The sequence below is a fragment of the Callospermophilus lateralis genome, chromosome 6 (assembly GCF_048772815.1).
Source record: "Callospermophilus lateralis isolate mCalLat2 chromosome 6, mCalLat2.hap1, whole genome shotgun sequence".
NCBI classification, from domain to species: Eukaryota; Metazoa; Chordata; class Mammalia; order Rodentia; family Sciuridae; genus Callospermophilus; species Callospermophilus lateralis.
Genome location: NC_135310.1, coordinates 144870960 through 144893619, shown reverse-complemented (window position 1 = coordinate 144893619; position 22660 = coordinate 144870960). Strand labels below are relative to the sequence as shown.

General features: G+C 42.6%; 1 protein-coding gene across 2 annotated transcripts in view; it reads right to left on the bottom strand.

Moving 5' to 3' along the window:
- Positions 1-22660, bottom strand: part of Dsp (desmoplakin) — a 48081-nt gene that overhangs the window by 8913 nt on the left and 16508 nt on the right. For both annotated transcript variants that reach the window (XM_076859172.1, XM_076859173.1), the window contains exons 3-21: positions 21774-21922; positions 20694-20868; positions 17274-17402; positions 16299-16349; positions 15157-15318; positions 13424-13528; positions 12621-12716; positions 11780-11905; positions 11059-11211; positions 9305-9459; positions 8136-8262; positions 7007-7208; positions 6117-6343; positions 5014-5180; positions 4422-4560; positions 3119-3312; positions 1871-2033; positions 1320-1403; positions 539-646 (exon numbers count right to left, since the gene is read on the bottom strand). In XM_076859172.1, coding sequence (XP_076715287.1) covers positions 539-646; positions 1320-1403; positions 1871-2033; positions 3119-3312; positions 4422-4560; positions 5014-5180; positions 6117-6343; positions 7007-7208; positions 8136-8262; positions 9305-9459; positions 11059-11211; positions 11780-11905; positions 12621-12716; positions 13424-13528; positions 15157-15318; positions 16299-16349; positions 17274-17402; positions 20694-20868; positions 21774-21922 — 2712 coding nt within the window. The remainder of the gene's footprint in view (positions 1-538; positions 647-1319; positions 1404-1870; positions 2034-3118; positions 3313-4421; positions 4561-5013; positions 5181-6116; positions 6344-7006; positions 7209-8135; positions 8263-9304; positions 9460-11058; positions 11212-11779; positions 11906-12620; positions 12717-13423; positions 13529-15156; positions 15319-16298; positions 16350-17273; positions 17403-20693; positions 20869-21773; positions 21923-22660) is intronic.

Here is a 22660-nt window from a genome sequence, read left to right as displayed (position 1 = left end):
TATGCATTCTATGTAGGCTGATCAATTTTGCTTTCTAAGATAATGAAATCGTGACATTATAATTTAAAAAGTAAATTCCTTTCTTTCATGTATGCTTGTTCCAAAATCTAGAAGAACAGCAAGACAAAGGGTCCAAAACATTTATATTCCATTCTTGTTGCTCTAGGATTTTTTCCCCCTAAACCATCTGATGGTTGATATTCTCTAAAATCTTTGGGGAAAAGTTGTCTTTTAGAAACTTTCTCCCCCTATATAACACCCACTTTTTAGAAGTCTCCTTCACCAAACTGAGATTTAAATCCAATTTCTGTAAAGACTAACATATTAAACGATACACTCAGACTCCACTGATCATTTCCTAAAATGTGTCACATATTGATGACTCACAGTGAAGGGGGCATAACCTGCTATTAAAACTTTTTTTTTTTTTTTAGTGGATATCCTATAATAGGGATGACTTCAGGATGAACAGGCAAGAAACAGGGAAATGAGAGACAGAAGGAAGGGTAGACTCTAAGGGATCTGTAACCACATGTACCTCTTGCAGAATCACCCCAGATGGGGACTGAACCATGGTTCTCTTGATAGGTATGTTCAGTAGAGTTTCCAGGCCGGAAGTATACGATGCCAGCTGGAGTTCATAATCCTACAGAAGAAAAGTTTAAGAAAACTTTTTTTTTTTTTTTTTGGTAATGTTTGTGATCAAGCCCAGGGCCTCAAGCATGCTAGGCAAGTGCTCTACCACCCACCTACAGCCCAACTCTTAGAAAAACATTCTTAATGGACTCAAAAGGAGTCACTAACAGCTACAAATTCACATTTAAATCCTCATATTATTTCTAATCACCAACCCCAAAGACTGTGTTGTGCTGCAGGGTCCAAGCAACTAATATTATGTTATTAAATGAAACACATACATTTTTACATGCTAATTGGAGAATTTGCACAAAGCCAACAGTCTCAAGAATAAAGACTAGCCAGTTCCAAAGACAGCACCAATGTGCAATGAATTCAAGTTAATAGATAACAAACTTTTATGGTTTGTTCAGGAAGAGAAAACAAGAGAAGTCATAATCACTATGCTCAAAAATTTATAATCTTTAAAGCAAATATCACAGCAATAAGAATCTTGACAAAACACCAATATTCCTTTTTTTAAAGTATTCTTATTAGTCATAGATGAACATACTACCTTTGTTTTATTTATTTTTATGTGGTGCTGAGGATCAAATCCAATGCATCACACGTGCTAGCAAGCCCTCTGCCACTGAGCCACAACCCCAGCCCCAACACCAACATTCCTAATGAAATCAGCATACCTTAATGGAATTTGCACAAAGTTCAGCGACCTTATTTACTTCTTCTGATTTGTCTCGTTTTCCAGATATTTCATTGTGCAAGTTCTATTCAAAGAATACAATTTTACAAATGTTAAAGCATCCAGAGGTTTTAAAATAAATGTTCTTTCATTCTTTTTCCATGGTTACTGGTTTCTTTCTTTCTTTTTTTTTTTTCTTTTTCTTTCACTTACAACTACACATACCGGCCTCTTGCTTTCAGTTACATTTAGGATCAGGAAAAAAGCTACTACATCATCATCATCATCATTATCATTATTTATAAGAGGTTATTTAAAGCTACTTTACTAGAACTCGCAAAGAACAATATTACATTATTTCTGCATCCATAATGACACTAGTTTCTAAATACCTCAGTCACTATTCACTGGGACATTTTTTAAAGCAAATGGGATTTATAATGTGAAATACACATCATTTCAAATGAAGGTACTGCTGTGAAAACCAGAAGAAAGTACAGCCTACACCCAATTAATCTCAAAACAACTATGGAATGACAAATTGGCTTATACCTTCTGCTCATTCAAAAGTCGCATGACGGTGTTGGAGTCGCAAAATTTCATGGACTCCAAGGAATCCTGGCGGCGCTTGGCATCGTGCAGCCACTTGCAGAAACTCTGATAGTTATCACGATAATTCCTTAGTTGTTTGATTTGTTTCTCAAGGTCCCACAATCTGGGAAAAACAGATGAAACAAAATTATTAAGATCGCTGTTATTATTCCTAAAATAGGTACAGACTGAGCCACCTGCAATTCCACTGTGAACACGTGCCCGCACGAATATTCACAACAGCATTTCCCACGGTATCCCCAAACTGGGAACAACCCAAGTAGCCGTCAAACGACGAAAGGACAAAGAACATGTGGAGTAGCCAAGCAATGGAATACTATTTGACCATAAAAAGAAATGAAAAAAGGAAAGAGAAAGAGAGAGAAATTAAAAAAAATTTAAAAAAAGAATTGGTACAACGTGAATAAACCTTGGAAGCATTTACACTATGTGAAATAAGCCCAAGGCCATATATTGTATGATTCCATTTATACCAAGTGTCCAGAATGGACAGATGTAGAGTGACAGAAAGCAGCTCAGTGATTGTCTAGAACTAGGGGACTGGGAGGGAAGGGGAGCGACTGCCTGGATACAGGTTTCTCTGGGGGGTAATGAAAATGTTCAACCCTAGTGTTGTAAGGCTGGGCACGTGGCTCAGTGGTAGAGCACTTGTCTACCAGGTGCAAGGCCCTGAGCTCCATCCCCTGCACCACCACCCCCAAAATCAGGTTGTGGTATTTGCACAACTCTGAATATACTAAAATCTGCTGAATCGTATTTTTAAATGAGTGAATTGTATACGGGTCACAGCTCCATGATGATTTTAAAAAGCACTTAAAATAAGCAATAAGCAAGGCAATTCAGGAGACCTTTGTCAGTCGATGTTTTTAGACCCTCATTTGCAGTAAGGCATTTCCCTTTGCAAACAATTTAATTTGGGGACAAAAATTCATTCAAAGCCACTCCTCCTTCTAATGGCCATCACATGAGTTGACAGGGCCTAAAAGAACTTGTAAAATGACTTCTGCTATTTCTTGAGGTCCTTGGAAGGCTATGGGATCTACTCTCTGTTTTGAGAAGAGCACCTATTAGGGCTTCATTTGTGCACAAGACCAAAGCATTATTTTTGGTAGCAAAAATAAAATGCTTCAAGTGGCATTATCCACTGGCACTACCAACAGAGGAGAAACTGGGATGGGGTTGGCACACCTGTAGTCTATCTGTTTGTCAATTTTTTGCCAGCGATCTGACAGCTGTGTGACTTTTTCACTGAATTTGCCCAGATCCAGGTCGTAAAGTGGATACTGCTGGGAGGTCTGAGAGTGTATTTGTTGGGCTTTCTGCAGTTCCGTCTTCATGGTGGCCAACAACGACTTCTTCAAGTTCAAGTCATTTTTTATTTTCTGCAAGAGATTTTTAAAAGAAAAAAAAAATTAGCACATACAAGTTAATCTCTTCTCCCACTCGATGCTACACCACAAATCACTAAATAAAAACAAACAAAAAGTTTGGGGGCTCAGGATGTAGCTCAGTGGGAGAGTGTGTTGGTATATACAAGGTCCTGGGGTCAATTCCCAGCATTGCAAAGAAAAGAGAAAGTTTACTGAGGTCTTTATTCATATGTTCTAGTGATAATCAACCAAGGGAAATACATTTACTGAATTTCTGTTTCTCAGTATTTATTCCAGTGATCTAGTTCCCTGTGCTACCCCTGGTTTAAAAAAAAAAAAAAAAAAAAAAAGAAGCCAGGGTGTAAATTGGCTTGAGAAATGCTAAACATGACATACTATTGCTGAATAATTATAATGCCTATGAGCATATTAAAGGTTCTGAGGAGCTCCATAGTAAAGAAATCAGTTAGACTCACTATTCCCCAAACTAATCCCACCACAAATTACTTTCTCATAGAGTTCCTGCTAATACATGCTGGGAAATAGAATTCCAGAGGTGACAACTGGTATCAACATGTGTGGCCAGTGAAGGCCGGGAATCCTCACAACTCATGAAATGGAAGAAGTCTGAATAAAGTGTGGGCTTCAGTCCATATTAACATATCAATATCGATTCATCATCGTAACAAATATTTCAAACAATTTTAAGATGCTAATAACAGGAGAAACTAGAGGCAGCATATATGACTCTCTGTACTACCTTGTCAATTTTTCCAGAAATCTGGAACTGTTCTAAAAGTAAAATGCATTTCAGAAAGTTAGAGGAAAACAAGCCAGGTTGGTGGTGCATGCCGGTAATCCCAGTGATTTAGGAGACTGAGAGAGGAAGAGCGCAAGTTCAAGGCCAGCCTCAGCAACTTAGCAAGACTTTGTCTCAAAATTAAAAACAGACAAACAAACAAAACGTTGGGGGTATAACTCAGTGATAGAGTTCACTGGGTTCAATCCCAATATCAAAAAAAAAAAAAAAAAATTAAAACAACACTCATGGAAACTAGGTGAGGTGTGTATCGGGAGCTGGGTCCCCTGTCACTTCCCATGAACTGGGCGGCTGGTATTACCTTCAGTCCACAGCGGTAGGCCTCCACTTTATCCAGGTCCAGGCAAACCGTTTCCTCTTCGGTGAGCCTGGCTTCATAGACCTTTAACATGTCTTCCGTCTGGAGAATCGCCTGCAGGAGTGCTCTCACTGCACACAAGCTGGAAAGAGCAAGAGAAGCAGAAAAAACTCCCAGTGACATCATCAGAGGGCATGCACTGAGCTCCTGCCACCACTCATGAAGGAGAACCACGTCAGGGCCATGCAATACACTTCGCCTATGTCATAAGCCGTGGAAGTGGTCATCTTTTTCTCTCTTGTAATTCTGACCACTGTTTCATGTTCACTGAAGAATTCCAAATTCTGGCCCTGTACCTTAATTCTGAGATATGTGAGGAAGAGTTCTAAGACTGCAGAAAAGAAGAATTAACTCCTTAGACTAGAGGATGCCCTCCCCAAACCACAGACCACAGAGAAGAGTTAAGGAAACTTCTAGTGACGAGAGGGATCTGTAAGGCCAAAGCCCCCAGGAAGCCACACATATACAGCAAATGAAGTCTTCAAGATTGTCACTGGGCAAAAGTAAAATATCCTTTGGTGTTGGCTGTGCCTACCTATTTAAGTAGCCATCTGAAACTCCGTTGATATTTTCCAGTTTCTGGAATAGTCCAAACACCTCATTCTGTAAATAGCAGTATTTCTCAGAACCTCTGAAGTTAGCAAGCATGTCCTTAAGCTGGTTGAGAACTTCTGCAATGGCTTGAGAATCATTCTGTACACTCTGTCAAAAAGGAAGGAAACCTCTTCTTATTCGCTGCGTGACTTTTGAAAATTTATTTTTTATTATACGTAACTTCAGGTGGACAACATCGAATTTTCATATACATGTGGGAAATGAGTATTCAGGTAATAAGCAAATTGATATATAATCACTTTCCACAGGTTTTATGTAAGTGTGTGTGGTATGTGTGTGTGTGTGTGCGTGCGCACGCGTGTGCTACGAACACCTAAATTTCCTTTCTTTCTTGTGTGTGTGTGTGTATGTGTTGTACTGAGGATTATGTGTGTGTGTTGTACTGAGGATTGAACACAGAGGTGCTTCACCACTGAGTCACATCCTGACCTTTTAAGACAGGTCCTCACTAAGTTACTGAGGCTTGCCTTGAACTTGTGATCCTCCTGATTCAGCCTCCTGTAGTCCTTCCTGTAGTCCTCCTTCTGGAAAACTCTAGAGCTCTAGACTTCTCCTACACAACGCCATTCTGTATCCTCTGACCTCCATCTCCCTGTCTCTTCCTGGGCCCACTTCCTGGTAAACAAAAAGAGTCAGCATCTATTTTTATGATGCTGACTCTTTCTAGTTCCACCCATAAGTGAGATCATGCACTGCTTATCGGTGTCTGGCTTATTTCACTTAGCACTCTGTCCTCCTCCAGGTTCATTCGTAACAGTTGCCATGAGCAAAATTTTTTCTTTTTTTAAAAAACTGCATGATATCCCACTGTGGACAGGTCACATTTCTGGCAATCAATGCTTAGTACTCTGCAATATGGCTCCATGATTTTTAGGATCATTTTTGCCCTTAAAAAAAAAATCCTCACTGTAGCAAAAGAAAACAGACGGACGTGTTTGCCTACAAACATACTAACCAGGAGGCTTTAATGGATTACAGATGAGTGGAAAAACACAGGCAGAATCGGAGTGGATCCCCACCCACCTTGAGCTCATTGATCTTCAGGGTGATGTGGTGTGAAGACCCCTGGTCTGTCAGCAGGAGGTTTTTCAGTGACATCCTGCCCTCACAGTGCTCCATCTGCCTGCGGACCTTCTGGAGCTCCATCAGCAGCCAGGTCTCTTGCTTGTCACATTCTCTGTTGGTCTCAATGACTTTATTATGGTTGGCATCTTGGCAGGAACCAACGTGAGTGATTTCAGTTGTGGTTACTGGAAAAATAAAAGGGGGGCCACAAAAATCAGAGAATTTCCCAGCTGACAGGGGGCAAGGCCTCAAAAAACATCCACACTGCACAAAGGTAGGCCTACTTCCTTTGATCTGATTCTAGAAATCCAGTGTATGGAGGACTTTGGGTCCTTTGGATAAGGCTTAGTCCCCCAAAGATTCAAATGCCAGAATATTGATCCTAATGTAACACTTTTGAGGTGATGGGACTTCTAGGAGGTGGGGAGGCCTAGTGGAAGATGATTAGATTATGGGGCTCCACTCTCAGAAGGGATTAATGACCCTCTCTTGGCAGTGGAGTAAATCTCTGGAGACTAGATTGATTCTTCAGAGAGCATGTTGCTCTAAAGTGAGGCCACCCCATGCATGTGGCCCCTTCTGCATGTGACCGTGTCCCTTCCTGCTTCTCCTGTAATGATTCAGTCAGAGTTCCTTCACCAGACACTTTCCAGCCACCAGAATTGTGAGCTAAATAAACCTTTTATTTTTAATAAATTACCCAGTTTGGAGTACTCTGTTATAGCAACATAAAACAGACTAAGACAATATCTTTCAAAGAAATGATCTGATACAAGTTTCATACAAATGACTTTCTTTTTAACACCACATATGTGTTTGAGACAAAGAGAAAGATGCCCCAGGCTGACCTGTCTGGTGCTGGGGATGGCCAGGGAGTTGGATGACCAGGGTCTGGTAATGCTTCTGTGCATCCGTGAACTGAGACTGCATCTTCCGCTTGTCATCATCGCCAAACATCTCAGAGCCCTGGCTATTTCTGATGAACTCTTGGTAATGTAACTCAAGGTCAGATATGGTCTTCATGTAATCTTCCTGCCGCATCGTCTTGAGCTGCAAGTTAAGTCAGGCAAGGTAAATCAGAAAGAAGTGATTTATAGGGGACCGAACCCAGGGTCCTGCACATTCTGGGCAGTCACTCTATCACTGAGCTACAATACCAGTCCCTCTTTCAAAATTTAAGACAAGGTCTCACTAGGTTGCAGAGGCTGGCCTCAAAATTGTGTTCCTCCTGCCTCAGTCTCCTGAGTACACGGGGTTAGAGGTGTGCACCACAGTGCCTAGCCTGATTTTTTTTTCCTATAGAATTTTTTTTTCTTTAAGTGAAATATTAAAGCACAGCAAAACTGCTCTGACTATAAAAAGGAACATAGAGAACTCCACCCCCCAAAATTTGCCCATTCTGTGTCCCTGTCCTTACTGATCCCTGACCCCCTAAAAACATCCCAAATAAGATTCTCCAGACAACTTAAAAACCCCTGATATATAGTAACTAGCATTTTCCGTGTTCGTCTGAGAGTTCTACTTTGCCCTGACTTCTGTGGTAATCAGCCATTAATGACTTCATGGTTCATTCTGTCTAAGGAGAATAGGCTCCAGAATCTTACTTTGCCTTTCCACAGTTCATCAGGTTTCTTCAATCTGTATTTCTGCTTGTCTCATAAGTAGCCATGTGCTGACTCCTCCTGGCTGTTTTTGATCTGGTTTTTTTTTTTTTTTTTCCCACAGTGCCAGGGACGAACCCAAGGCCTTGTGCATGCTAGGTAAGAGCTCCAGCACCGAGCCACCCCGCCAGCCCCTCCTGTTCTACACTGGACAGATCAGAGCCTCTTTGGAAGGCTAAGTACCCTCACTCGATGAGATGCAAAAGCGCCAACTACCAGCTCACAGGTTTGTCTGGGGACCTGGGGGTGGAGCTTGGTACTCAGTGCTTGCTTAGTATGCACCAGGGCTTGGGTTTGAGTGGTTCTGGGGACATACCTTGGCGATAGTCATGGCCCTGATTTTCTCGATGTCGATCATGCAGTAGTGCCAGGACACCAGGCTCTTCATGTTGATGTACAGCTGGTTCCACAGAGCCAGGATAGCTTCGTAGTATTGCTCAATCCTGGGAGGCGCAAAGGGAAAACAGGCTGGGTAGGACTTTCACACCTCAACCCACACCGAAATCTGGATGTGCTTACCCAGTTGAAACAATCCCCTACAAAGTCACAGGTATATGCTTAATTTCTAACACTGTCAACATTTCAATAGATTCGGACTCATCTACTCCCTACAGAGTATGTGCTCAATTTATCTACATTTTAATAGCTTCTTCAAATCATTCTGGATGAAACACGCAGTAGGATTTTGGGTGGTTGTGTTGTTTGTCAGCAACTTTTGATGGACACAAGTCTAATGTAGCAGGGCAGGCACATTCGATGCCAATGACAGCCAAAGTCTGCTCATGAGGTCATGGGGACTCGTTGAGCTACTCTCTCTAATCCGCGTACAGTAGCAGATTTCCACACTGAAAGGTTTAAGAGAATCTTCTCTGTGTATAATCTTTAAAATGAAGGTTCTGTCTGTTAATAAGCAAGTATTGATATTAAAGAAATTTTACACTTGGGACTACATGCAAAATGAACGATTTGCTAACAAGAGGAACTTCAAAGCAATAGCTTCAAAGAGTGTGACAAGTATTATTCACTGTGGCCCCCGAAGAGTCAGGTTTTATTATTTGTACCAGGGATTGAACCCAGGGGCGCTTAACCACAGAGCGACATCCACAGCCCCTTTCATGTTTTGAGACAGGGTCTCGCTAAATAGCTTAGGGCCTTGCTAAATTGCTGAGGCTGGCTTTGAATTCATAATTCTCCTGCCTCCGCCTCCCCAGCCGCTGAGATTATAGGTGTGAGCCACCACACCTGGCTGATTTCTTTTCTTAGGGTCTTCAACATAAAATTGCAAGACAAAGTAAAGGTGACCTTCACGTGGTTCCTTTTCTGGGAGGCAAATATGATTTTAAAAAAAAAAGCTGATCTAAGCTTGTTGTCTGGGCACATCCACCCCCACATCCCACATCCCTCCCCCCCACCCCCCCCACCCCCCCACATCCCTCCCCACCCCCACACACATGCCTGCCAGGGTGACCAGGTGGGACAACTTACTTGGAAGAGAGGTCCACGGCCAGTGGATTCGGGGGAGGAATGATCAGCCCAACAGAAGGCACGAGCATGTCCACGCCTCCGGGGCCCGTCACGTACCACTTGCTGCGCTCGTTGTTGTCCTTCAGGATGCACTCGTCCCCTTTGTGCACGATTTTCTGCAAGGAAACAGCCAGCACTCAGCTGTGTTCCCCAGAACACATTCTCATCTTTTTTTCCCAAAGACAAACAGAGATGAAAACACATCAACGAGGGATGTTGTTCCTTTTTGCCCTTCCCATGAAGTCGACCGTTATAAAACCCAACCGTGCTGATGCTTTCCATCACCCACGGGAGCCTGGAGGGTGCATCTATAAAGTGCGCTGCAAACTAAGTGAATTAGGGAAAGTGACGGATAATCTGGGGAAGTCACCAGCAACATATCACTTGGATTTAGTTTCTACGACCTTCTTTCTTAAAAAAAAAACACCCTGCAACTAAAAAAAATAAAAATAAAAGAAAGAAAGAAAGAAAAAGAGATCTGTTGGTGAAGCAAAACTTCACCCTATGTGTTTCTATTTTCATGAGTTCATGTTTTCTATATTAGACTTTAATATTATTGAATATTTTAATATTAATAATTAGTATTAATTATTAACTAGGAGGTGGGGGGGGTTATGGGTCTCACTCATTTGTTCTGAAAATCTAAAAATAAAAAGCATTCTGGTATTGGTGTTCTGAAAAATAACTTTTAAAATTATCTCCAGCACCCGAACAGCTCCGTCTATAAATTAACACCAGCCTCTAAATAGCTACATACATTTATAAATTAGCTCCAGTGTCTATATAGCTTCTCAAAATGGCTACCTAGGGGTTGGGAGTGTAGCCCAATAGCAGAGCACTTGCCCAGCATGCACAAGCCCTGGGTTCCATCCCCAGCACAAAACAAACACACACACACACACACACACACACACACACACGACTACTTAAAATATGACAACTATCTCACTATTAAACAGAAGAAACTTGATTTTTATGTATTTCAATTGCCACTCAAATTTCCTTCTTAATTCTCTCACCACACAAATTCTTAAGACATAACACATAATAGAACAGACTTCAATGTTTGATAAAGTTTATCTGATGAACTAATCATATGTTTCTAAAATCCTCCATGATTTTATAAGAAAACAGAGCTGTGGGAATCATATAAATAACTATTAAAACCAAACCACCCTTCTATACAAATGCTTGTATTGAAACCCAAGCCTGCAGAATCAATGTGCTCAATTACTGCATAAAATCTGCAAAGACGTTCACTTTAGAGGCAGCATACTACAGTCATATCTCATTTCTTTTGTCAGAAACATAAAGATGAGAATGATCACAAATAAATACATTTTAGGTACTAAAAAAAACTACAAAGGAGTATTAACCCTTGAAAAGAATTTTCAAAGTTCTCAAAATTATTGTCTTGAGCTGGGGGTGTAGCTCAGTGGTGGATTCCATGTTTAGCATGACATGGGTTCTAGGTCCAATCTCAGCACCCAAAGAAAAAATAAGAAGAAAGAACGAACTATTGTCCTAATGATTGAAAATTATCTACTGACTCAGAAAAGAGTCACTGCATTTGTTCAATAGGTTGCTGCTTTATATATAAAAGACATGACTAGGCTACTTATTGAAACTGAGAATAAATTTTGCTCTCAGTTGACAAAAGTCTTTATGAAAAGAAAAGGAAAACTTCTGTACATTTTGAATAACTGTGTACACACCTGGTCCTGTTTGTAGTCACAGAGAGCTCTGAGGATAATGGGTTTATTGCTCCTGTAGTCTGGGTTCCGCGGTTTCAGCTGTACAATCTTCTTGGACTTGTTTACCAAGCTCTGCACCTGACGCTTGTATTCAAGAATTTTCTCTCGTTCTTTCTGCAATTGCAAATAAAATCATCCTTGAACATAGATGCCCTGAAATTTTTAGAGGAGATCTTCAAATGACATTGATGTAGCTACTATAACATTACAAATTAAAAGTCACTGTAATTGAATTAGCTGAAATAAGCCACACATTTGTCTGCAGGGAACAGGAGCACCTTTTATAAGCCTCTCCAGGATCTACGTAACCAAGAATTAAGCAGGCAGGAAAGAATATCCCTGTGTGAAAGGACCACGGTGATCAAATTTGAAGCATGTTTTCCCAAAGGGAAAGTAAAAAAGAAAGAAGAATTTCTGGGAACTTGTTTACTTCGTGAGAAGTAAACAGTGCTCTTTGAACTTTTGTTTTCAGCAAATAATCTGGATTCGAAGGCAAATGAAACTCTCAACAGTAATTGAGCACGCAAAGTTCATTTTGAGAAAAGCTACTGAAAGATGAAGAAGACACTGGCTCAGGCTCTGGGCATGCACTGGGCAGCAAGACCAATCAGCACTGCGGGCTGAGACTGGCGTGCATTGATCTCCCCTGGGTGTAGCTGCTAAATTTGGTCTAAGGCGGTACCTCCAGCTCCTTGATCTGTTCCAGCAGGTGCTGTAGGGGCATGTTCTTGTCACAGGGGTACTTCTTCCTAATGGAGTCTTGCAGTCCCTTCAGGTAGGATTCAGTAGACTGGGCCTCTTCAAAAAACTGTTAGGGATGAGAGTGAGCCTCATAAGTGACTAAATAAAAAGTGACTTCATATGCAATATTAGGGATCTAGTTTGGATCTCAAATGGCCCTTAGAGGCCCATATTTTGAAGGCATGGTTCCCAGTGGGTGACATTGGGTGGTGAGAGAATCTTTAGGAAATGGGGCCTACTGGGAGGTATTTAGGTCATTTGTGAGCATGACTTTGAAGATGATTGTGAGACCCTGAATCTTCCTCTTTTTCCCTTTGCTCCTTGGCTAGTATGTAAGTGGTTTTGCTCCACCACATGCTCCCTACCATGATATCTGCCTCCATCACAGGCCCCAAGTAACAGAACCTATCAATCATGGACTGGAACCTCCAAAAGTGTGAGCCAAAATAAACCTTTTCTCTTTATAAATTAATTATCTTGTGTATTTTGTTATAGTGATGGAAAGCTGACTAATACAATCATTCAGTAGTTATGTTCAAGGACTCTCATCCCTAAGCCTCTCTTTGGTAAGTGGTGAAAGGAAAGAATTAGAACATTAAGTATTTATGTATGTCACAGCAGAAGACTCAGCGACTGGTTACAAATTATGCTTCTCTAAACTGAAAAACCAATAAATAGGATTTATGCAATATTTTCAAGATTGTTTTCAGGGCTTTTTAAAACATACTCAAAAGATAAGGTAGTAAGACCTAAAAGGCAGTGGAATTGTTAATCATAAAAACCTGAAAGTAGGCAGCATTTTCTTTGAGGTGAACATCAATGCATTTGGTGATCTGCAGAATCCAGCTCCACTGTGTCTGGAGAGTGTCCATATACGCCTGAAAGGAGAAAGCACCAGCTATCTTTCCCCACTCGCAGTGCAGAGGCAGAGGTGCACCTTCCTGCATCAGTGGGTGAGTCTGACAAAAGCTAGGAAATACCTTTTTTGTCTCTTCTAATTCTACCAAACTTTGCCTAATGGTTGAAAACAGAATTTCCCACTAGAGAACTCTTGGTATGCGAGAAATCAAATTTTAAAGTTAGTTTTCATAAAGACCTACCATGGGGACCGTTAGTCAAAATAAGTCTTATCCGAATGGAGCAGGTACTGACCAATTAGAACAGACAATGGGGCTAGCACTGGAGTGAGGTCCCTCTGCCACATCAAGCCCTGCTGCTGGACAGGTGCTAGATCATAGGGAAGTGGAGGCATCCAGGAGGGGAGCCTGGGGGGCTTAAGACAGTGACTCTGACCACCCAATATGGAAGTTTCAATTCAACAACCAACATGGCCATATTGGTGCTACCACCTAATATCAGGCTTGAGCACAGCCCATGGATAGCTGTCTCTGGAAGAACTCAGCAAACTGCAGCCCAAGAGCCACATCTGGCCCACTGCTTGGCTTTGTGAATAAAGTTTTATTGGAACACAGCCATGCTCGTTCAATTATATATTGTCTATGACGGCTTTTGCAATACAATGCAGAACAGAGTAATTTGCATTTGTATCTAATATTTCCTAAAATGTCACTTTCACAGAGCTGACCTCGATTTTGTCGGAGGCAGGGTGCTGGTTGAGGACGAGTTGGTCACTTTCTTGTTTAAGCTTATTGAGCTCTTTTTCCTTGACCTCCAGTTGACTCATGCGTATCTATGGAAAGATAAAAAGCAAATTCTTTAGAGCAAGTCACCATTAGACATTTAGAGGAGGAAAAGCACCATACTGCATTTGGGAAATGAACGATGCCAAAGCATCATTGTGGAGAGCCACGTTGAGTGACCACGCCTTCCAGTCCTGATGCACCCAGGGATCTGAAAGGTGACCGTAGCCTGGCGCGGTAGTGCCATGACTCGTGACTTGGTCTTTTCCCCTCACTCGGACAGCAAGCCAGTCTTCTGAGTAGGCATACCCCCGGGATGAGCTACACTCACCTGTTCTTTTGTAATCCTACCCCTTTTTCCTATTTGGGATAGAATGTTCCATGGAAACTCCCTTTGTGTGTCCCTTTTCTTGCTCTGCCTTTGGGTGTGGCCTTCTTAGATGTCAGTCAATCTGCCTACAGCAGACATCATGAAGCCAGACTTGACGTCCCCCAAACCTGACCCCTGGTCTCATTTGAATGGCTTCTCTCCATAAAAGGGTTCAACATGTTCTCTCTCTCTCTCTCTCTCTCTCTCTCTCTCTCTCTCTCTCTCTCTCTCTCTCTCTCCCCACGAACCTCTAAGGTCAGAGGAGCCATCACGGGACCCAAAGAAAAAGGTATATCTGTCTCTGGGTGATTATTCCCTGCGGCCCAGTTCACCTAGAGTGACCCTGAGTGTTTTAGTCGTAAGATGCAACACATCGTGGTAGGTTTTCCTCAAGAATCACAGCATTTTTGAGGCTGGAAGGATGTTCATGACAGGATAATATGGAACCAAGGCCTCATATTGGTGACATTCCCTGTCAAAGATCATGCTGATAGAGTGACAGAGCTGTAATGAATACCAGTTAGGTATCCTTGACCCAAAAGGCTTGGGACCAAAAGTGTTTTAAATTTTAATTTTTGTTTTTCAGATTTTAGAAACTGACACCTACGTAATGACATACCCTAAGGATGAGACCCCAAACTAAACACAAATTCCATTTCTATGCTTCATGCACACCTTGATAGACATAGGCTGAAAGTAATTTTATATGATATTTTTTCTGTGCCTATGTTTTGTCTGCAACCTTTCATATGAGGTCAGGTGTGAAATGTTCCACTGAGGGCATCACATGATCACTGCAAAAGTTTCCCATTTTATAGCATTTTGGATTTCAGAATTTTGAATGAAGACGGCTCACCCTGTTCTAATTCCTAATTCCAGGTTTTAATCTACGGTTAGAACAGTTGCTACCCCACCCTAGGTTACCTGAGTGAATGAATTCTCACCCAACCTAATGAACTACTGTCTTCTGGGATATTAAACAAACTCATTGGGGAAAACAAGTTATTTAGCCAGGTGCAGTAGGGTACACTTGCGGTGCCAGCTTCTTGGGAGGCCAAGGAAGGAGGATTGCTTGAGCCCAAGAGTTTGGGACCAACCTGGGCAGCATAAGAAGGCCCTGCCTCTTAAGAAAACAACAACAAAAATGTACTGCCTCTCTTACTGCTATGAACAGCTTTCAGAAAAGGAATAGTTTTTCCGGGGCCAAATTACAAGTGGCGATTACATTCTTAGAAGGCCACTCTCCCCACCCAGCAGCTCCCAAGACAAAAGCCCGGAGGCCATGCCTACAGCTCCTGGGCAGCTTACCGAGAAGGCCTCCTGTTTCTGGGCGATGTTGGTGTTCTTGTCGCTCCAGTCATACAGCAGCTCCTCCTCCTCGCAGTCATTGATCCACATGATCTCTCGGGAGGTGGCCTGGATGATGCTCTGCAGCTGTCGCAGGTGATCCATCCTCTCAAAGGACGCTTTCTGCAGAGCAAGTTCAGAAGAAGCATTAACACGAGCAGGTGAAGAGTGGCCTCTGCAGACGTCATAGATAAACCTCGGTAGCTCCTTCACCAAAATCATTCCAAGACCAGGTAACGCCTATAAACCTGGTGCAGTCGCTGACCACCTCGCATGGGAACAGGACCAGTCCAAATGTGTGATGAACGGGACAGCAACGTTAGACTCCAACAGCCTAATCCCTGAGGATTTTTTCCTTCTTCTTTTTTCATGATGCTGGGGGTTAAACTTAGGGCCAGGCAAATACTCTACCGCTGAACCCCCATCTCCTAAAGGGTCTCGATTCAGATACCAAAGTTTGCATCTGATAGTTTTAGACAATAAGGAGGGAAACAGGACTCTAGTTTTTCCTACTGTCACCTTCCCCTGCAATATTCAAGATGCCATCCCAGCCCCAAGAGAAAAAATGTTCTGTCACCACTGGCCACATTATTTTTAAAATATTGCTGCCAACAAGGGGATGTAGGAAAAGTGAAGATAAAGTGACACAAATAGGTAGAAGAATAGAAATCTCTCTGCTTATCAATCACATGATTGATACAGAATCTGTCATATGATGGGGATCTGATGGGAAACTATCTAAAGAAAATACATCATATTTTTGCTAATACTTCCAAAAACTGAAATTCAAAAGTGGCAAGACTTTACTGCTTTAGCTGCAAGTGTTTAGCTGCAATTTATTTAACAAGCATCATTTAGGTAACACAACTTGAAAATAGAATAGTTGTAGGCACCATCTGCAGAAAGAAGAAAATACTTTTCAGAATTTACTTCTAAAGGAAACTTAGCAGGAGCAATGAAATCAGCATCCATGAGCAAGGAAGTAAGAATACTTCCAGGGTCTTCTGGGTGACACTGAGCAGGTGCCTCACCCCGGGAAGTGAACAATATTGTATTGAGTTAGAAACAAAGACTACGGGCAATTCAGAAATAAGTCGACTTACCAGCAGGTTTTCATACTCCTCTTCCAACTGGTAGATGGCGGACTTCTCACGCTAAAAGATGACAAAAAGCAAGTCATTATTTAATTTTCCACTTGGGTTTGTAAAGAAAGAGCTGCCCTTCGAAACCTCCTTTTTTTGTCCATTCTGGCCTCAGGAGAAAGAAGTCTTTGCTCTATGAAGTTTTTCACCCCTGGGGACCTTCTCCCAGGTGTTTGGAAAGCAAACCTTTACTGGGCTGGTAGCAGGACCACAAAGTAAAGGCCTGACCTTTGTCACTTAAAGACTCACTAGTTGCAACTTTAAAAAAAAAAAAAAAAAAAAAAAAGTCTGAAAATATGATTTAGGTTGTCCTAGACCTTGGAGAAAGGAGGGGAGAAAGTTGATCAGGTCCTCAAGTGGACGAAAATAGGGCCCCAAAGGGGGAGGGGGTAGAAGCTTTGATCTACGTGGAAAAGTTAGTGATTTAAAAGTGTAGTGATACAGGAGGAAACTGAGCACCTAAGACCAGATTCCTATCTCATGGGTCATTCTCGACCCAGCTGACTTTCCTCCGACTTTCCTCCAGCCCAGGAGGGGTGTCAGGAAACCCACCTAGCAAAGGACTCTCCAAGGTCACGAACGGTATGATCATCTGTTTTTCTCCATGAGAAGCGATGCTCTGCTTTCTGCAGAAACGGGCCACCCCCACCCCATCGCCCCCAGAAGCACTTGTTTACAAACTGCAAACAAATGAGTGCTCTCATGCTCTCCTCCTGGGATCGGCTCCTCCGCAAGATTCAGAAGGTCTATCTGGCTTCCCTTCCCCTTTATGAAAAGGGATTTTTAAAAATTTCCAGTCTCTTGGGAAAGACAGAATAGCCTGTCTGTCTCAGACAAAACTGTCCATGAAAGTAATTACTCAATCCTTCGGGTTTTTTTTTTTGGGGGGGGGGCGGGGGGGCCCGGCGGATTCTAAAACAGAACAATGAAAAGTACCAAGTCGGCTTTAATTTTGTCCAGCTGCCAGCGGTAGTCTCCAATGGCGTTGTGGAGGCTCCTGTGGCTGTTGATGTGCTGCTCCACGGAGGCCAGGTCCACTCCCCAGGCCACCAAGTCCATCTCTGCCTGCAGAGGGAAGGAGAAGAGATGTGCCCGTCAGTGTCCTTGTTGGCAACTGACTTGAGTTTTCTGTGGTCTCAGGGATAAAGAACCAAGAGACAAACACAGCTCTGCTTCAGATGAAAGTGAAGAGGCTCTGCTACTCGGAGGCTGAGGCAGGAGGGTCGCTTGAGCCGAGGCATTCAATACCAGTCAGGGAGGGAGGGAGGAAGGAAGGAAGGAAGGAAGGAAGGAAGGAAGGAGAAAAGAACAAAGCAAAATGTAAATATCAAGTATGTTTGAAGCAAAAATATGTGGTAAAGTTTCAAGATTTCCTAACAACAGGGATTGCCAAATACATTCCTTGCCTTATTTGGACTGAGGAAGAAATTCAGAAATGGGTTCCTTGAAACCTATATCATGACCTCTGAGAAAAAAAAAAATCTATATGTATACATGCAAGTTTGTGTGTGACTAGATATTAGTGTGTGTGCATAGATGTATAGGAGATGATGATGCTATAAAATATCCACATGCTTCTTTATTCAGTAAGTTTTAAATATACATCAAAAATCATTAATGAAACATAATTATTTGGTGCTTCCCAAGCTCAAAACAGCGAACCAAAAAGCATTTGTCATTGTTTATTTCTTTAAATTATTGTTGTTGTTGTTGTTGTTGTTATTATTTTGCAGTGCTGTGGCCTTGCACATGACTACACGAGGGCCCTACCACTGAGTAACACCCCAGCCCTAAATTATTTTGATAAATGTTCATTGTTGACTCAAAAGCCCAGCATTTATCATTCCCTTTCCAGATGCAAAACTCCCTACAGCCCACTTCAAAAGAAAGTTACTAAATAAACTCAAAGTCTTCATTTCAATTAATGTTGGCAACGTTAAGATTGTGGACTTACGTTACCTCTTTTCAAAATTAAATCTAGCTAGATTTATTATTTGGATCTCAAATGTAAGAAGGATGCACAGAAAAAAAAAAAATCAAACACATAGTTCCACAAATTTCGTTCTGGGGCAAGTCTATTATTTCATCCTTCTTTTGCGTGAGTACATGTGAAATTTCCGAATCACCTGTACCATCTCCCGGGCCTGCCCGGGGCCAACATTCCAGGCTGGCATGTCAGCAGGAACACAATGCAGATTGTTCTTAAGCCACATCCATGTTCTAGGGCACTTGGCAAAGTGTCAGAAAGGAAGCCATTTCAGAGCCAGATCATGGAAGGTTCCCTTCCCAGGGGACTCTGACCCTTGTCTCCCACGGCTGTCCTGGCTTGTACAACAGAAACAGCAGGTGTGTGTGCTGGGGAGATAGGGAGGTGATCAGGCTCCCCGCTCACACTGGTCTCTACCGACCAGGTGTATCCTATCTGGCTCGTCCATCAGCAGAAACCCAAGTCTCGGAAGCCACACAAACCTGGCCGGGAGGTGTGCGCTGCTGGGGAAGAGGCTCCCTTATCAGCAGAGCCTGCAGCTGGGTCTCCCTGGAGGAATGAGGAATGCAGGCTATGCAAGGGGGACAAAGGGATGGGAGGCAAAGGGCCAGAGGGAATCCCAGGGTGAACCTGCAGTTGAGAAATCAAACAGCTTTTGGTTTGTAGGGAGCTATGAGAACCACCTGCTGGATCTGAAAGCATCGCTCATCACTGACTCAGAAAATGACATAAAACTGAGTCCCTGTGATGATGCCCTTTCTGACATTTAAAAATGTGAAGCCATTGCTACAAAGTATTCTTCCAAAGCAGCACCGGGCAGGAATACAGAAAAGGGCAGAGTATGAGCTGTCCTTTTATACAACTCTCATTACCAACTTGGAAGACATTCGGCTGTATGATGCTTCATAATTAATTTGGTTCAAAGGCTGTTTTGCCTCCCATTAAGGATCCTTAAGGTGTGGTTCAAACCCCATCAGCTCTTCCTGTCACTGGGGCTGAAGCACCACCCCACCATCCCCAGCTAAGCAAAAAATTTACTACAGTTCTCACATGGCAACAATTGGGCAATGTGGATGTACCTTATTTTCTTCAATAATTTTTTTTTTTTTTTTTTTAAGAGAGAGAGAGAGAGAGAATGAATTTTAATATTTATTTTTTAGTTTTCGGCAGACACAACATCTTTGTTTGTATGTGGTGCTGAGGATCGAACCCGGGCCGCACGCATGCCAGGTGAGTGCGCTACCGCTTGAGCCACATCCCCAGCCCCTTCAATAATTTTCATCTTCAGGATTATGGCTCAGAATTTTTGAGACCTCCATTTCTGGTACAGTGAGTACAGATAAAATCCTCAGGAAATGTACATCCAAAGATTTGTTGGGAATTTGAAAACATGCCAAGAGGTTTATATTTAAGTTTCTGAGGTTATTCCTAGTTTTTTCCTCTCTGTATACCGCCTTCTCTAATACTTACAGCCTTTATGAAAAATAGGAGACAAGGTTAACTCAGTGAATGAGTGAATGAAGGGAAAGAACAGACCCCCAAATTCTAAAAGGCCAGGTGCAACAGAGTGTGCTCTGGTCCCGGCTACAGAAGGTCTGCCTGGGCCCAGGAATTAAGAGCAGCCTGGAGACACAGTGAGACTTACTGCCAAAAAAAAAAAAAAAAAAAAAGTGGCTGCGAAATTTTTGAATGAGTGCTAAAATGGTCCTACAACCCACCAAGCTCTTAGAACCACAAGGCTGTTGCATAACAATCTCTCCACAGGGTATCATTCTAACATATCCACCTTCTTAAGAGAAAGATGGTTCATTGGGAGTAGGTTTTCATTATAAAATTCCCATCTCCCTGATTATGGCGTAGTTCCCCTGCCACCTGTTCATTATAGGGCATAATTAGTACATAAAACAACAAAACAATAATTAGCATTGAAATAGACATTGGAGAAACCCCGGTTCTAGGGAAAGGATCAACACATACTTCTGCTGCCACTATTTAATTCACTCCCACACCAGTGGGTTGCCCAACCAGACAACTGACACTTCAAAACCACCAGGCAGGCCACGGAGGAGCCCAAACCAGAGCGTCCAGTTTGACGGTTCCCAGCACTTCCAATTTGTGAATATTTTAAATGAACCACCACAATATTCTTTTTTTTTTTTTTTTTTTTTAAGTACCTATCTGCAACATAGATGAGGTCAGTTACCTTGGTAGAACAATGATGTGATTTAGCAGGCGGACACAAGCGGTCATTGCCACCTGAAGTCCTTGGTGACCAGAACCCTGGGGCTCACCCGCCGCTCTCTACACAACTAAGATACCCGGGTTTGGGGGTCTGAGGACCAACACTTGTCCCTCTGGGCGCTGCTCACCCTCTGTTGTCTCATCCATCCCAAACATTCGCCGGTGAGACGCTTGGTGAACTCATCCCACCCGGAGCCACTCTGACAAGTGTATCCTCCTCCGCCCTTGGAGCTGGCCCTTCGCACTCGAGGAACACTGATGGCTTTGTAAAGGGCTCGCATTTGCTCCTGGAGTTGCAGCAGCCTGAAAGGAAAGAACAGAAACGATATCACCACAGGAAAACAGCCTATGAAGCACATTCAGGACCAACCCCCCTCTCCGCATCTCCTTTGGGTCCGTGTAGAAGCCACCAATGTTTAATTTGAATTTTTTTTTTTTTTTTTTTTGCTTTATCAAATGACTTGAAATTTGATCACATACGAAAATATTAAGTCCATCCAGGTGTGGTGGCACACACCTGTAATCCCAGCAACTGGGGAGACTAGGGCAGGAGGGTAGCAAATTCAAGGCTACCCTAAGCACTTGGCGAAACCCTACCCCCAAATTAAAAAAAAAAAAAATCAAGTATGTTAAGTCCTAGGAAGATGCTTAAAGCCTGCAACTTCTTGGGAAGTGCCCCTGCCGTTGCCTAACCCACCATAACACCTGTTGATTCCTCATGAGTTTTGTCCCGGGGGTTCTCCTAGTACCCCGGACCCTAGGGGGCTTGGGAGCAAGTTCAGACTACACATCCCAGCTTCATGCCCAAGTCCAAGACTCTCACTTTCATAGTCACTGAACCAGACTTCTTATTTGACTCCTAAAAAGTCAGATGCTGGGCAGAGAGCTTTGCTGCCTTCTAGAGGGAGGTGCAGTTGACACCTAATGGACTCGGAGCTTCAAAATAGGATCTAGAGTTTTTGAATGGCCGCACGCTCTTAGGCAGGTCTGCTCAATTCTTCTCATGGCAGCTTTGTGACTGCACAGAAGAGGGCAGTGGTTTGGTCCATTTGTATTGCAGATCGTGAAGGTACGACAGGCCAAGGCAGGCAGGTTCTCCTCGGCATGGGTCTGCTTCCTCCAGAGGAAGACACGGGTCATGGGACGGAGCACAACGGGGTGTGCAGCATTCCTCACGAGCCTCCTGATCCGTGCTCTGGGGACATTACCTTTTCTGATAAGCATCACAGGGTTGGCCCATCTGTCGCATCTCCCGGATCAAGCTGTCAGTGATTTCCATCTGATCATTGGCCTGTGCAAAGCACTCGTCCAGTTCCCTACTTCGAGCCAGCTGTATTCCGTCTCCATATTTCAGTTCCTAAAAGAGAGAATTAACAGGAGGAAAACACATGTTACTGCAAAGAAAGGATTCCTGTGCATTAAGGAGAGCAAAAACTTCTATGGTAAATATAAGAAATATAAAGCACCCCACTGGAAATGCAAAAAAAAATTTAACTGAAAATGACCTTACAAATTTGAGATAAGGAAGTAAACAGAGAGAGAGAGAGAGTCATGAACTAACATTTGTGGGCTGTCTTTTACATTTGCACCTGGATTTTAAAGGCAAATTTACAGAACACTCATCTTCCCCTTGCTTCAATGTTGAGTGTGGATCTTTCATATTTATATGGAACTCTGATTTACTGGGACTTCACCGTGGTAAGAACACTGTAACCATTTCACCACCTAGGGCCTTTTACACATTAAATGAGCTTTTTTTGCATTTTTATAGGAACAAGACTTTTTCAGATCTTAAAATAAAGCTTCTATCTGGTTAACTGTACTCGGTCAATCTGTGTCTTGGTTTTGATGATGCTTTTCTGTTCTGTAAGATGTCAGCAGCAGGAGAAGCCAGGTGAGGGACACACAAGGCTGCTTGGTACTATTATTTATTTGTTCTTGTTGTTACAATGCTGGGGATTGAACCCTGGGCACATACTAGGTATATGCTCTGCCACTGAACTATACCCCCAGCCCTGCTCTGCAATGTTCTTGCAAGTGAGTCTATAACGTCTTGTTCTTCTTGTGAGTCTACAACTATCTCAAAATAAAAGTT